The sequence below is a fragment of the Empidonax traillii genome, unplaced genomic scaffold (genome assembly GCF_003031625.1).
Source record: "Empidonax traillii isolate 1590-97213 ecotype Southwest subspecies unplaced genomic scaffold, ASM303162v1 scaffold23:size2178997, whole genome shotgun sequence".
In the NCBI taxonomy this organism is placed as follows: domain Eukaryota; kingdom Metazoa; phylum Chordata; class Aves; order Passeriformes; family Tyrannidae; genus Empidonax; species Empidonax traillii.
Window position 1 is genome coordinate 1,051,925 of NW_020955216.1, and position 15,227 is coordinate 1,067,151.

The 15,227-nt window shown below is 50.4% G+C and overlaps 1 protein-coding gene across 4 annotated transcripts in view; it reads right to left on the reverse strand.

Annotated features, from left to right (window-relative positions):
• Positions 1-15,227, reverse strand: part of ZFHX3 (zinc finger homeobox 3) — a 129,409-nt gene that overhangs the window by 19,945 nt on the left and 94,237 nt on the right. For 3 of the 4 annotated variants that reach the window (XM_027903441.1, XM_027903449.1, XM_027903468.1), the window contains 3 exons: positions 10,577-10,684; positions 1,676-1,809; positions 1,284-1,484 (listed from right to left, as the gene is read on the reverse strand). In XM_027903441.1, the coding sequence (XP_027759242.1) occupies positions 1,284-1,484; positions 1,676-1,809; positions 10,577-10,684 (443 nt within the window). The remainder of the gene's footprint in view (positions 1-1,283; positions 1,485-1,675; positions 1,810-10,576; positions 10,685-15,227) is intronic. The other variant, XM_027903459.1, reaches the window with a different exon arrangement.

Below are 15,227 nucleotides of genomic sequence, written 5' to 3' on the forward strand. Positions count from 1 at the left end.
GTCGCGGTCTCTGTGAGGGCAGTTCCGTAGGCCACACGGGTGGCCTGCAGAGCAAAGCCACATCCTGCTGAACCCCGAGGAGACAGGCAGTTGGTAAAGCAAAGCGTGAAGATAAGAAGCATAAAGGTATTTATGGAGCAGGAACTGGAATGGGCTGCCCAGAGAGCCTGTGGAATCTCCCTCCCTGGAGATACTCAACTGCTGTCTGGACACGATCCTGAGCAAAGTGCTCAGAGGACTTGCCTGAGCTGGGAGGTTGGACTGGAGGAGCACTGGTGGTCCCTCCCAGCATCCTGTGATTCCATGACTCTGTCTTTGAGAAAGAGTCACAAGAGGAATCACAGAATTGTTAAAGTTGGAAAAGACCTTTAAGATCATCAAGTCCAACTATCAAACCCAGCACCACCACCAGGTTAAACCATGTTCACAGGTGCCACATCCACAAGATTTCTGAACACCTCCAGGGATGGTGACCCCACAGCTTCCCTAGGCATTTTGTGCCAGAGCTTTACAAACTTTTCTGTGAAAAAAATTTACCTAATATCCAGTCTAAACCTTGCCTGGTGCAACCTGAGGCCATTTTCTTGCACCACTTGTTACCTGGGTAAAGAGACTGACCCCACCTGGCTCCAACCTCCTTTCAGGGAGTTGTAGAGAGCAAGAGTGACAGAAAGAGAAGACAAGAGAAGTGTAAGAGAACAGCTGGGCCATGCTGTGTGTGCTTGCTCAGAAGATGTCACAGGAGGGGGCTGATAAAGAACATGAGTATTACAACAAACAGTGTTATTCACCTCCACTGCCAGGAATCAGCAAAGAAGGGAGAAAACAAGCAGAAACAGAGTGCAAGAAAAAAATCACAAAGAAAAAGAATTGACAAGATAAAAACTTATTCTATATACTTGATGATGACTTCTTAAATGCAGACATGATCTTGTCTCAAAGACTATACCAAAGCAAAAAGAGTGTAAAATGTGACAATACATCCCATCAGCTACTGCATCTTCCAGAAGCTTCTGTGCAAGCTGCCATCCCCATGCAGTGACCTCATCAGGTCAAGGACAATGTATTTATCCTAACCTCTTCACAGGGAAATCACTCAACGCTTCTGCTCCACAGGGCTCAAACTCAGACACAACGTATCAGGCTGGGATGAACCTCAAGGACAGAGCCCTGAGAGGTGAAGGAGCTGCCCACCACAGCCACCCCTGCTCCTCACCCTTAGCAGGGATGGCAGCGGGCACACTGGGATGGCAGCAGCCACAGTTGCCTATGCAGCCACTTACCGTCATGATGAGCTTCTCGACACAGTCAGGTGACACGCTGTGCAGGTGGGTGAGGTGCAGCTGCAGGTGGATCTTGTTGTTCAGCATGTCCTGGCAGAGTGGGCAGCGGAGCATGGGCTGCACGGAGTGCTGGGTCATGGCATGCACCCGCAGCCGGTTCACGTCTGCGTTGCTGTACTTGCAATACGGACACTGGTACATCTGCAGAGAAGACAAATGAATCACACAGCTGTCCTAGCTGCTGCTTTCCTCTTACAGCCAGGCTTTAATAATTTGATGCCTTATCCGACCACCAGTTAACGCCTTTCATCCTCCTTCTCCCATTTTATTCTTTGCTTTTGGCGCATTGGAAACAAATTACCTGCACAGAAAGCTGGGTTCTTCCGCCTTACCTGCTCTGATTTGGTCTCCTCTGAAGTTTTCGACCATTTAAAGGAGAGAGGCGACTCAGAGCTGCTGGGAAACGATATCCGCTTAGAGGATGCTGGAGGCTCCGTCAGCTCCTTCTCTGCCTGGCTGGCTGGTGCTGCAACAAAAAGTGATTTACATCAGGAAACCTCCAAAGAGGTCTAGGTTGGACAGTGCTTCCATTTACTGCTTGACACACACCCCAAGGACCTGGAGGAGGATGAGTACTGACTAACTCCTACAACACACACTTGACAAAAAACAGTTCATTCTTGCTGATGATCTCCCACAGCACAGGAACCGTGTGACTGGTGACCAGAAGCAGAGAGATCTCAGCTGTTTTTGGGGGCAGGAGGGCCTGGGCCTGTGGCTATGCCCAACACACTAATTCTTGGCCAGATGTGAAGGCCCATGTGTCACCTTCAGGGGCAGCTGGACTGACTCAGTGAGGCAGAACTCATACCCTTGGCTCACCCAGGACATTTACACTCTGGAATACGTTTGCCCTGTAGAGCGCTGGTGGTTGTGGCTGTCAGCCTAACCAATGGCACTCATGCTGGCAGCAGTGGCACTGCTGGGATGGCTCTGGCTGGCTCAGCCCATGCTTCTGGAGGAGTGTGCATCTCTGGTGCTTCCCAGCACGTGGACCTGCCAAAATCCTGATTTTGGTGGGACCTTGCCTATGGGACCCAGACACTCCCACACCTTGACAAGCCGAGGAAAGGCCATTTTATTCCAGCCAAACAGAGAAAAGTAAACGAGTCCTGAAGTCAACAGCAAAACACTCTGTGAGTTGTGGCACTGGGAGAAGCACATCCCTGACCTTTCCCCTCCCCCGAACCCTGGCTGCCTGCAGTACATAAATTTGTGGGACATCTATTATTTAAAAACTGTAAGGACAAGTATATTATACACAGCCCCCGTCTCCTCCTCCCCGAACACACATTCATAACAGTACTTTAATCTGTCTCGAATCGACTTCAAACCCATTTCGCCCTTAATGGGAGTTATTCATTTTCACTTGAAAGGTAATATCTGACAGCTGGATATTTAATATGATGGATCGGCTGCCGATTAACAAGGCACTGTAGCATTCTCAGGCCGGTCCCCCACACTTTTCCCCCCGTCTCCTACTCTCCTTGTGAACCTGCTGGTATCTGCTCCTTGTTTCAGAAAATGCTGTTACAGTCAGATCCCAGGAAACTGCTTCCTTCCCAAAGACCCTTCAGTGCACTGGCATGAGCTGTATTTCCAAAGGTACCACATCACAGCGGGGAATACAATCCCCATTTCTAACTGCCTTCCCTGACAGTCCCAACCTCTGTGCGTTCAGTTAAACAGAGGCAAATAAGTTCCAGGAGAAGGAAAACAGGTATTGCAAATAGGCAACGGTAGTATCAGAGGGAGGCAGTGATTGGAGGAGCTCTGGGATTGCTGAGTTCCTCCTGGTAGGCTTGGAGGTGATCTCATTCCCTGCATTGCTGCCAGCTGCACACCTGGTGCTTCAGTCCTGGCTGGGCACCAGCCTCCATGCACGGATGTACAGTCCTGGTTGTATCTGAAAGCCAAACCACAGAACTCTGCTGTGCTGCCAAATCCATGACAATGTCCAAACTAGGTATCTCCTTGAGTAAAACAAGTTTACAGTGTCAGTGCCGACTGAGAGACACCAACATAGATCATTCTGCCCCCATGGAATGACAGACTGCTCTGCTCAGCCCACTGCTTGAACCGAGACCCTCCCTGGGCTTCAGAAGTAGAAAGGGGTTAAAGGTGTCTGCAGAGCCAGAGTTGGCCTTCCTTGCTTCCTATAATAAGCGTGCTTGGAGCACTGGGCACATGGCACCACCTCGGTGCTCCTCTGCTGAGGAATGTAGTCCCTCCTGGAGGGTTCGGGGAGGCAGAGATCACCACAGACAGCCAGCACTGTGGCAGGCAAAGGACCACCCTGCCTTAAAACACCCTGCCCGAGCCCTGTGTGATGTGAGCGGCCCTGGTCAGGAGCCTGATCACGGCTGACACGGTCCACTCGTCAGTGTGACCTCAGACACTGAAGCGCCAGCCCTGATCAGGCAGCTGGACATTGGGACTGGTTGCTGGAGACCCCAGGTCTGTCAGGACAGTCAGGCGACCATGTGAGCCCTGCTCCAGCCCTGAGCCAAGCTGGGACAGTGACAGTCACGGCTTCAGGTCCCCTTAGACCTCTCTGCCCCTGGTGGTGACTGGGGCTCCCTGTGTTTCTGCACCAGCTGCTCACCGGTGGGATGTTTTTGGATGCAGTGACCGAATTCAGCTCAACCATCAGCTACCCACAGACTGCTGAACACCGGCTGCAACCTTGGGAGTCATGACAGAGTATTTTCTCATCTCCTTTCTACTGGGAAGCAGCCTGCTTAGAATTAGTAACAGGTAATTAAAATCTACTTTTCCTCACCAAAGTACCCAATTTTACTAAATGCACTTGATCCAACCCATAACTTTAATCCTTCAAAATCAGAATTATTGATGATTGTCCAGACCCCAGAATAACTGATTTGGTGCAGGGTTCTGAAAAATGCTCATGGAATATTTGTTTTAAGTATTTTGAGTTAACAGCTCAAGTGGGAATTTAAACACTGAGACCAAAGTTTATTGTTGATAAACAGGCAAATGCGTGAAGTGACACATTCAGTCCACATCACAGATCAGAGGAATTAAGAACTCTCTGCTGCCTGGAGAAACGAGGACGCAGCTCAACACCTGCCTGCAAAGCTCCCAGCACGGCGAGGGACCTTCTGTCCGTGCAGAGAGGACAGGACAGAACATCCTGGGCTCAAAATGTACAAAGAGCCACAGCCTCGAAGGGCCGTGAGGCACTGGAGCAAATGGAGACACCACCTGTAGCGTGACCACAGCCCAGTATCTCGCTTCCAGGTCCAGGCCTTGCAGGGCAGAAAAAGGAATTTGGTTTGAAGTATGACAAATGCCTACATACTGGATAGTACTGTTACATACTTTGGTTCTTTAAATGGATTTAGTTCATATTTGACGATTTGGAGGAACGTCTAAATCTAAAATCTAAAAATTTCTAAACTTATGTCCCCTAAAGCCAAGTGTGACTAGACAGTGCTGCCACAGCACTTCTGGAGCGCCTCTGATCTTCTCATTCTCCTCAGTAGCTTCTGCTTTTCAGAGGAGGAAGAGAGATCCTCCCTGGCATTATCCAGAGGTGAGATGGGCACTTCCTTCAAAGTGGGGACTCTGCTGGTTCCAGAGGAAAAGACAGCATGGGTCCCCCAAGCTCCTGCTCTCCATCCTGGTGGGAAGGGAGTTGCCACCCACCTCTCAGCCATCAGAATCTTTTAGCTAAAGTACCACTGACAGCCCCTTCATCTAAACTTCCATCTCCCAACCCAGCAACATAATGGAAAAGCCAATTAAATGATTATTAATTCATGCTGCTTTCCGTAAGCTAGAGGTTCTCATCTCCCTGCATTCCGTAAACCAGCTTGCCGCTTGCCCTAGAAATTTACAGTGGGGTTTCTGCTACTGCCATTGATTTAAACACCACCCTCCCCCCCAGCCTCTGAAAAATTCCCTGTTGCAAAGTCCAGCCACTGGCCTGGGAAACTTCTCAGTGGGATCAGGGAACTGTGCTTTCACTGCTCGATGGAAAATAACATTCTGTATTTGGTGGTGATGCCTGCCCCAAACTGCCTTGATGTGTTCTCAGAGCCATCATCCAACATCACGAGCCCTCGGACCAGCTGGAGCTGCTGCCGTGCACAGCCTTCTGCCGGCAATGCCCACGGCCACTGCCCTGTGCCCTTACAGCACCTGCAGCTGTCTCGAAATCCAGAGTTGGTTTATCTGTTTCATCCATTCTCCAGGAACTGCCATGATTCAGGAGCACCCAGAGCTCCCTGGGTACCCTCAGGGAAGGGTACAGGGCCCCCAGCGGTGCCCCCTCCACAGTAACTCATGGGCCAACATTTCCTCCTAAATACCGTCTGTTTAATTCTTTGTTCCCTGAACGTACCTTCCGTTCCAATCAGCTGCTGTAGCCACACTACCAGGCCTGTGCACTGCCTGTTACTCTACGGCATTTCTCAGCTCTGTGTTTGACAATAACACCATCGACAGGTAAACACCCCCGCGCTCAGCACGCGCACTCTGCACCCGCCCTCGCTGCCGCCTCGCACGGCTCCGGCCCTGAAAATGGCCGAATAATTTGTTTTTCTAATGCTGTGTCATACCTTCCTGCCTGCAGCGAGTACCCACAGCTGAATTACTATTAAATATTCATATCACAGTACCCAGAAGCCCCGGCTGCCACCAGACTTCCCTGCCTCGCTCCGTACAAACACAGAGCACCCAGCAGACGCTGTGGTGAGACGCCAGGCAGCACCAGGGGCATGTGGAGGCAGTGCTGCTTGTCACCACGGGCACCACAGACCTTCCCCGTGGCCCCATAGCCCAGTTCAGCTCCCCTGGCACCCGTGGATGCTGCCAGAGCCCAGTATGCCCCAAGCCCAGCCAGCCACTGCACGGAGCCACCTGGAGCTACCTCCCAGGAGCCTTTTGTATATCCTTGCAAAAACACAGTTAGAGGCAGCTTCCCATCCCCTCTCCAAGGTTTCCCTGGCGCAGGCGCCAGTGCTGAGAGTGGCTCCATCATGCCCCTAGTCCCCTTCCTCCCAGCCTCTCAGGCCCCCAGAACATCCCAGCCATTAAGTGCTCCACAAACGACAGATATTAAAAAAACAGCAAAAAGCAGCTGGGGGGAGGGGCAGGAATAGATTTCCGTCAGGATGTGCCTGACCTGTTTTTTTCAATTTCAGTAATTAGAAAGGCAGTCGGCCTGTAGGAATTATTCATAAACTGCAGGAGCTGTGCAGTATACATTTATGTTAAACATGTCAAAGCCGATTGAAATCATGCCTGCCAGCACCATAGTCCATAAACACACTTTTCTGCAACAATTTCCCAGCTCTCGGCAGCCCATTAATACCTCCTTTAATAGCAATCTACCACGGATTTGAATCAGGGACGCTCCATTGCACTAATTGCTCTGTTAGGTGAGCATCATGGATTAAAAAAAAAAAAAAATCATTAACAAAAATAAAAGCCCTTCAGGCCAGTCCTCCAGAAAGATTTCATTTCAATCTATATTTTAAGTAGACTTTGTTTCTTGTTTTTGTGGAAAAACCCCTGATATTCTCTAAGTACCCAACAGACAGTGCATTAAGGAAGTCTCTGGTAGACAGGTCACTGCTGGTGATGGGCTTCTCAGTCAGAGACACCAGACCAGCACCACCCTGAACCTAAGAGGCCTTGCACTGGTCTGTCCTGGCCTGATCCTGGCTTCAGCTGAGTACCCATCATCTACATCCTGCCTGAAAAATATAGTCAGGATCAGCCACAATACCTTTTCCCCTTGCTGGTTTGCTTGTGGTAAATCTCACATTAGTCATGACAAGATAATGTCTAATGCTGAGCCATCAGGCACAGAGCATCTCCCTACTCCAGCAAAGAGGTGGGCACAGAGCAGCTTTCTGTTACAGCGTGGAGGCACTGCCATCTTCCAGAACCTTCTAGGAGCTACAGAGAATTCTGCGAAAATCAAGATCCAGTGAGTCCTTACTTGGGATGGAGTTTTCCACATGTATACTCAACTGGAAAATATCACCTTAAGAAATGTTTCTGCTTCACATTATTGCATTTTAAAATAAACACAAAGAACGAATTGATACATTTATTTTGCAGCTGAGACATTTCAACAAATTTGCAATGAAAACAGAATTTTTCCCCTTGGTGCTGAGACTGACCCCGTGCAGGCTGCACCTGGGCCATACCCACCGTGGCGCAGCCCCTCACCTCTGCAGCAGGGCAGGGAGCTGGGCAAGGGAATTTAGCATCTCCTTACAGATCTCACAAACCTTTAAGAAAGTGGGAGAAATAAACCCCCTGTGTGCAGTGAGGAAACCGAGGCACAAAGGGGAGCAAATTGCTGAGGAACATAATGATCAAATCGAAGGTGATGAGCAGCAAACGGGTCTGTTCCCCTCCCCTTCAACATGCCAGTCACTGGCTTTGAGCCTGCACCTCTCCCGCCCCCATCTCCACCTTCACAGAGTCGCCTGGCTCAGAGGCTCCTCCGAAGGTCAGCCAGTCCATCCAAAGCAGGATAGACTGTGCCTGCCTCATTCCCGACAGCAGCTCCTCTAATCTTCTTGAAAGACCTCTGAGGAACCTTCCCAGAAAACCCACTCCAGTGCTTCACAGGCTGTGCAGGATTTTTTTTTTTTGTTTATTATCTAACCTCAATCTTTCTCCCTTCAATTTAAGCCCATTGTGTCTTGTTGTCTGTATCCTCAACATGAAGAACAAATTATTTCCTTCCTTTCAGAAGCATTTCATGCACAAGAAGACTTATCTTGTCCTCCTGTTTGGTCTTTTCTTGGGTCAAATAAGCCTGTTCATTTCATGTTTTCTCCTCCCAGCTGATGTTGCTCTGTTCTGGGTCATTCCTGCTGTTTGGGTTTTCTGAAATTGCTCCCCACATTTCCCCACACCCCAGCTCAGGAACGGAGAGCTTTCCCGTGGTGATGAAACCCACCCATGGCACAACATTGTCACCCACACAATGTCTGTGCTTCTTTCAGCCTGTCTTGAAAAGCGGCACCAAAAGCCTTCCCAAGGAGACACTGACTGCAAACAGGACCTTCTTCACACAGAGGGAAATTGGGTCGTGTTGACATGATTTGTTCTTGACAAATCCATGTCGACTGTTCCTCATCTCATTATCTTCCCATCAGCACTTACAAACAGTTGTTTGGTCAATTCCCAGGAAAATCTGGGGCAAATGGAGCTGGCAGGTGTGCGGTTCCCCAGCCACTCCTTCGGCCGGGGACAAGCCCCATGTCTGTCCCTCGCTGCACCTCCCCTCTCCTCCGCACAGCACAAGACAGAGCAGCTGGCAGGTCTGAGATGCTTCAGGCACTTTCTCCCAACACCCAGGTATGATGCAGAAGGTCAGGGACAATGTTCAGTGTTACCAAGTGCTCTGTAGCCTGTTCCTTGGCAGCTGGCTCTCCCCACCGTGCCACTCTGACATGGGCTGTGCTGCTCTGCTTAGTGAAAGTGAATGCAAAGAAGGCTTCGTGCCTTATCACACCATGGTCACAGCCTTACCCTGCTACAGACCGTCTCAGTGCCAGCAGCCTCCTCCTCCTCCTCCTCCAGCAAGAGCTTCCTGGTACTGCCTGCTCCCCTCTCTGCTCACAGCCCCACTGGTACTGGGGCATTTTCATGTCCCTGTACTTGGCTCTTCTGTCGCTGCCAGGAATAATCTGACCCAGTTTCTATTACTTCCCATGTCTGAGGTCCAGAAGGACCCAGGAACACAGTCATGTTCCTCGAGGGGGCCTCAAGATCAGAAAAATGATTGAGGTGTGGTGCCTCCTTTGCACACCTGCCAGACAGCAACACTGGGTAACATTATAACGTTCAGAGTGGTCGTGTTATGTGTTTTCAAACAGGACTTGAGTTCAGCATCGGCACATCACACACCATGCTGAGGCCGTGCTCCAGACAAGGCTGGTCCCATGATCTGTGGGCTCACGCATCCATTCTGCATACTCTCCACACACAGTTCCCTTTGCAGACCCTATGGAGCCATCCCATTTCTGATCTGCTCCTTGGCTGACAAACACTGCGTTAGGAATTTCACTAGCATGTTGAAGAACTAAACACATCCAAATCCAGAGCTTCTGGACAGTAAAGGGTTTAAAAAGAAGGCTCCTCTTTTTTCCTTACGTAGTTTGAGATATAAAAAATTTTCAAATAGATCAGCCTTTTTAAGCACTTCAGGTTTGGGCAAATGGCCCTACTTACCCCTGAAGAGATGTACTTGATAAATAACATTTACCTCTTTCTGTGATACTTTACAAAGTGCTTATGCTCAGGATCACAAAATCCCACACGAGACTAAAAACCACCTAGAGACAAGCAAAATCTGCATTTCTGGGTTAAGAACAGGTCTTTGACAGGGAGGAACACACAGACCAACCTTGAGTGCAGCCCATACCGAGAGCAAAGTCTTCAACAAGCAGTTAGGCCCAGCTTGTTCTCTATGCCCATCAGGACACATCTTCCACTGACTGAGACCGAGACAGGCTGAGATTAGAACTGCAGACACGAAACACCACATTCCATCCTTGTGAAAACCATGTAAAACAAAGTATTTTTGTCTGGGGCTCACCAAGAGGCAAACATGAAAGCAAAAGGAGAAAGCTGCCTGGAAGAAGGGTCTGTCTCTGTGCAGACTTGAGGCATCACACTGACCATCTCCAAGCCTGTCAACCGAGCAGGCCAGCATGGAGAAATGGGACCCAGGAGTCAGAACTGCTCCATCCTGGGCCAAGGAAACTGAGTGCCACCTCCAGTGCCTCAGGTACTGTACCCACGCTGAAGCAGTCAGCAAGGGCCAGCTGAGGGGAGCGATGACCCTCTCCACAGGGGGACAGTCACAGAATCACCAAATGACATGCTTAATCCTACCTTGTGCTGGTTGCTGCCACAAGGGCCACAAGGGGCTGTCCCCTTTTCCCTCCTCCTCTCCTTATTTGCCAATCCCCTTGCCCAGGTCCAGTTCTGGAGCACACAATGCCCAGCATCAGTCTGGGGCTGGGAGGGGGGATGCATGACCTATCATGACTCAAACTACTGCGTATGTCATGAAGCTACACTCAAAGCCTTCACAGAGGACGACGCATCACACTGACACTGACAATGCCATGCTGTGGTTAATTAAGGAAGGGTTTTGCGGACGTTGCTCTTCCCACCCCCTGGATTTTAAAAAAAGAGGAACCAAACACCACCTCTGCTGTATCACAGAATCATACCTGTCCATTTACTCTGGTCCTTGTCCCCTCCACTCTCTTGCTCCTTGGCAGGCTCCTCGGCATCACCGGTTGTTTCGTTGGGCCCTTCCACATCTTCACTGGGTTCTTCTGAAACAAGAGAAGCAGAAAGTGTAACACAGACATCGAAGGTAGAACAGAAGAGTAGGTAGCTGCCACTGAGTAAGAGCAACAGCCAAGGCTGTGCAGAAGTGCTGTGTGGCAGGTATCAACATCACTCAGTGTTCTCCCAACACACCTGCTCGCTGGTTAAGGCATAAATTAAGAGGAAAGAAGCAAGAGATGAAGACAAAATGAAGAATCTTGCCCACTGCTACCACCTGGAGCCACAGAGGTCCCCTGAGGTGTCATGTACAGTGACATGATTCTCTCTTCAAGAGCCACACCGTGGATGAGAGAAGCATGAAGGACTGGCTGAAGCCTCCAGCACATTCAGCCTCATCCTTCTTTCTCATCCTCATCTCAAGCTCTTCAGCCCCAGTGACACAGCACAGTACTGACCCTGATCATTGAGATGCCTGAGTTCACTGCAGACACATCACATCCCTCCTGCTCAAACTGAGCTTGGAGCAACTTGTCTGCTGCAGCCATGGCCTGGACATGAGGCACAGGGGGAACCTGCTCGGGGTTCTGCCTTCATCCCAGTCAGGGGAAGAGTTTGCCATCCCCGGCAGCACCACGCAGGTGCAAAAGCACGGAGGAGAGACACCACTCGGTGAAGTGCTGAAAGCTGAGAACAAAATGCAGAGCCCGTAACAACAGCACCAATGTGCCAAGGCCAGGCATGGAGCGTGTCGACCCAGCACAGTCCAGCTCCAAGCCAAGGCACCTAGTCAGGTGGGACACTGCGAGTGAGAGGGCTATGGCTGTTATACCAGGGTGTAACAGCTACATTATCATCTACTATTTTGGATATTTATGTACAGTCCCTATAACTGACTGTGAAGAGGTTATCCCACCACTGGACTAAACAGCACTTCTAGGCCATTATATAATTTTTTAGGCAGCATAGTTTATAATTTTAACTCGCATTATCTGGTCATGGTAAATCACTGACTATCCCGGAGTTTACCTGAATCACCTAACCAGTTCAAATACCATCCCTCCCCCTCCCCCTAACAAAGACAGGGCTAGAAATTCAGATTAAAGTATGTATTAGGAGCTTGCAGATACTCAGCAGTGCCCTTTGAGGATGTGTCAGACTATATTGGGGAGGAACTTGTAAAAGCATCCAGAGATCAGTTGATATTAGGTGATTTATGTTCTACCCCTTTCATTCTTTTAAAAGCTGGGAACTCTTGAGAGGTGTAGGGATCCCATGGGCTTTCCCTGGGAAAACAGGACTCCAGAGTGAGAGGGGTGGCAGTGCTGACAAAAGCACCCAACACGTAGAAAGACACTAATCACTGATGGAGGGGTGAGACGGGCAATCTGCCACGTGAGCCGAGTGCTTGAGTTTGCTGGGAGAAGGGCTGTGAACCAGCAGCTGGGTTCACGTTTCAGAAATTAAAATTCCAATCTTTTTTCCACTCTACGGAAAAAAACACAACAAATTACCCCCAGCACAACCCCACCACCCTGATGCCTTCAAACCACTTCAAGTAGGGCAAGAGCGTCCCATCAGCTGGTGCGGCTACTGTGGAAGCAGATTTTAGCTGGTTTTATTAAAAACTTTCTTTAACGGGTTTCTACATTTTATTTAGATCGTCATTTTAACCTCTCTCTAGATAGAGTGTTGTCTGTTGGCTCAGATGCTCCCTGGCCCCCTTGGACAGGGTGAGGAGATGGCTTCCACCTCCCATTGCCCCACGGCCCACAGCCCGCACCCCACTGCACATAACTCATCACCCACGGCCGTCACACGCTGCCCTGGCCCCAGCCCCACCATCGCTCAGCCCTGGCCCCCAGCCCAGAGACCCCCAGGCAGGAGCTCCCGGCCCAGCTGAACAACAAAGGGCACCCGGCGTGGCGGCACTGCCGGCTGCGACCCGGAGGTGTCAGCATCGGCATGGGAGGAAGAGGAAGGGCAAGCCGGGCTCAGCCGCTGTCTGGGCTCTAACCTGAGCATGTGGAAATAATACACGTCTTCCAGTGCGCTGTCTGGTTCGAGGGGAATAAAATAGGACATTCATAAGCAGTTACACCATCTGTCTTTATACCATCATCATCATCAACAGGGGAAAAAATAGCTCTTTAAAATGGATGAAAGCCCAGGCTGACAGTAACTGGAAAAATGTGAGCTATGAATACCAATAATGGGAGAAAATTATTAAAAAACAAGGCTACAAATGCAAGTCCCCAGCATGGCTGGGGCTGCAGTCCTTTGTGTCCATCCCCCACCAGCCTAGGCTGAGCCTCCACATCCCCAGCACTCCCCAGTTTTCACTCCCCAGCCCCAACCCCAACCCCAGGAACGCTCCTCTCTGAGGACGTGACCTGCTCCCAGCTCAACACCCTCTGCTGGGCAGGGGGGCAAGGAGCAGATTCAAATCTGAACCCTTCTCTTGCTCCACTCCAAGCTATTTTTTTCTGAAGAGTTATTTTTTAAAAACAGGATGGGGAGGGATCAGAGTCCACACATCTGCTCAGGGAAGCTCCGAACCAGATGGGGAAGGTCCTGGTACCATCCCTGCCCAGTTCCTTGCTCCCAGGGCCTCTGGCATGGAGCCCCAGAGAACAGGAGGCATTAACTCCAGCTGCCTCGTGATCCCCTTCCAGCAGACTTCTCCAGAAGGCTGAGGCAGCTCTGCTCACCACGCTCTGCCTGGCCTGTGTGGCAGCCGCCGGTGTTCCTGTGGAGCCCTTTCTGCTGGCTCCAACCCACTCAGAACTCGCCTTCAGTGCATGTGGGGCTCGCACCTGTGTCTGACCCAGCTTCTGGCCAGGAGACCTCAACACTGACAGTAAAAGCAGCGAAGCTCCTGCTCCTGAAAGGCCTGTGCCCACGCTCTCTGATGACAGCTCTGTGGTTGCTGAGCCACAGCAGTAGCTCTGCAGCACAGCGCAGGTCTGATAGCAAACATCTGTGTGAAGGCAGCCAACCACCCATCCATCCCCTGTGCCCCTTTGGGGCACCCCTCTGCGAGGACAAGGCCAGCAGCACATTTGGTAGGGAGAGGTCTGCTCAGTCCACAAGGAGCTTCCACTGCCTCGTCTGCAAAGCCCGGTGTCACGCTGTCCCCACGCTGTGCATGAGCAGAGTCCACCACCGTCCTTACGTAACGGCCCACAGAACCCCCACCTGCAGCTGAGTGTGCAGACCATGCCAAGGTCAGCTCCTGAGGCTGAATAAGCCATGGTCAGGGAGATGTAGGGAATTTTACTTTCAAATCACCATGACCCTTTTCTTGCCACCTGACACCCCAGTCCTCCAAAGTTGCACACACTGTTGGGACTTCAGGGGTGCAAGAGCTGTTGTGAGATTTGTATGGGGGAATCATGTCCTCCTGAAATCCAAACAACACATGCTGTGCATGTGTCTCCCTGCCAGAGCTCCATCCCCAAGTCCATGATGCTTTATTAATAACTTTTAAAAGGAATTTTCCAACTGCCAGGGCTCAGGTCAATACCGAGAGCGAGCAAGTGCAGCCCCTGGAGCCCAAGGAGCTGCTTTTCCATCACATCCCACCTGCCCCATGCAAAATCCTAGGAAGAATCTTTGCTTCCTTCATGAATAAATCATTTTAGAAAGCGGTATTTCCTTTTAATTTAAAATTAAACCGTTCACTGCAGGGGAGTGGGGGAAGAGCAGGAGAAGAGTATGGAAAATCACAAGTATCTGACTTCTGCAGAGGTCAGGGAACCTCTGACTCAGTACACACTGAAATGTGCCTGAATAGCTGTGCACTGTCGCACAGGACCATGCTCCTGCCATCTGCCCCTGCCCAATGCAGCAAGTTTGAGGGCTGGAGAAGTCGGCAAATGCTGATGGGATCCAGACTAGCTTGAATAGCCCAAGACCTCTCACCTCTCATTCTCACAGTCAGGTTTTCCTTAACAAAATCAGATCTCTTATCTGAAGGGATAAGGGGCATTTCAGGGGTGGCAGAAATGTAGGGATGGGAGAGAAAGAGCGTGCACTGCCTCTCCACCCTCCGGCAGGCTTGAGAGCTGAGAAACATTAGCTGTCATGAACCACAATCAAATCAGGTTTGAAATATTTAGCAGTGGCTTGGAAAATGCGGCGGTGCAGCTCTGACAGGCGAGATGTGCAGACACCCATTTTCCATTATAATGGAAATATCAAGCCTGTTCTGAATATGTATAACCTAGAAAAATGTATTGATTTTTCATTCGGCATTAAAAAAATGAAATACCCTGCAGCTGTCAAAAGCCTTTTGTTAAAAGCTCATCTTTCCTGGAATGAGGTTTACCAGAAACAAGTTTTAATTGTACACAGGGTCTCTCCTTTGGAACAAAAAGAATCCCTGATGCTCCCGTTTTCAGGATAAGTAGCCGAAAAAGCCCACAGAGAGACAGGACTGAGGCCTGGCTGACTGCTGCACGCTGTGGTTGTCAGGGAGGTGACGGCGATGGCTGTGTGGCACAGACACTGTGCTGGCACTGCCATGTGCTGCCAGCTGGCGAGGGGCAGCCCCCGCTGCAGGGTTCCCACCACCCGGCCTGTTTCAGA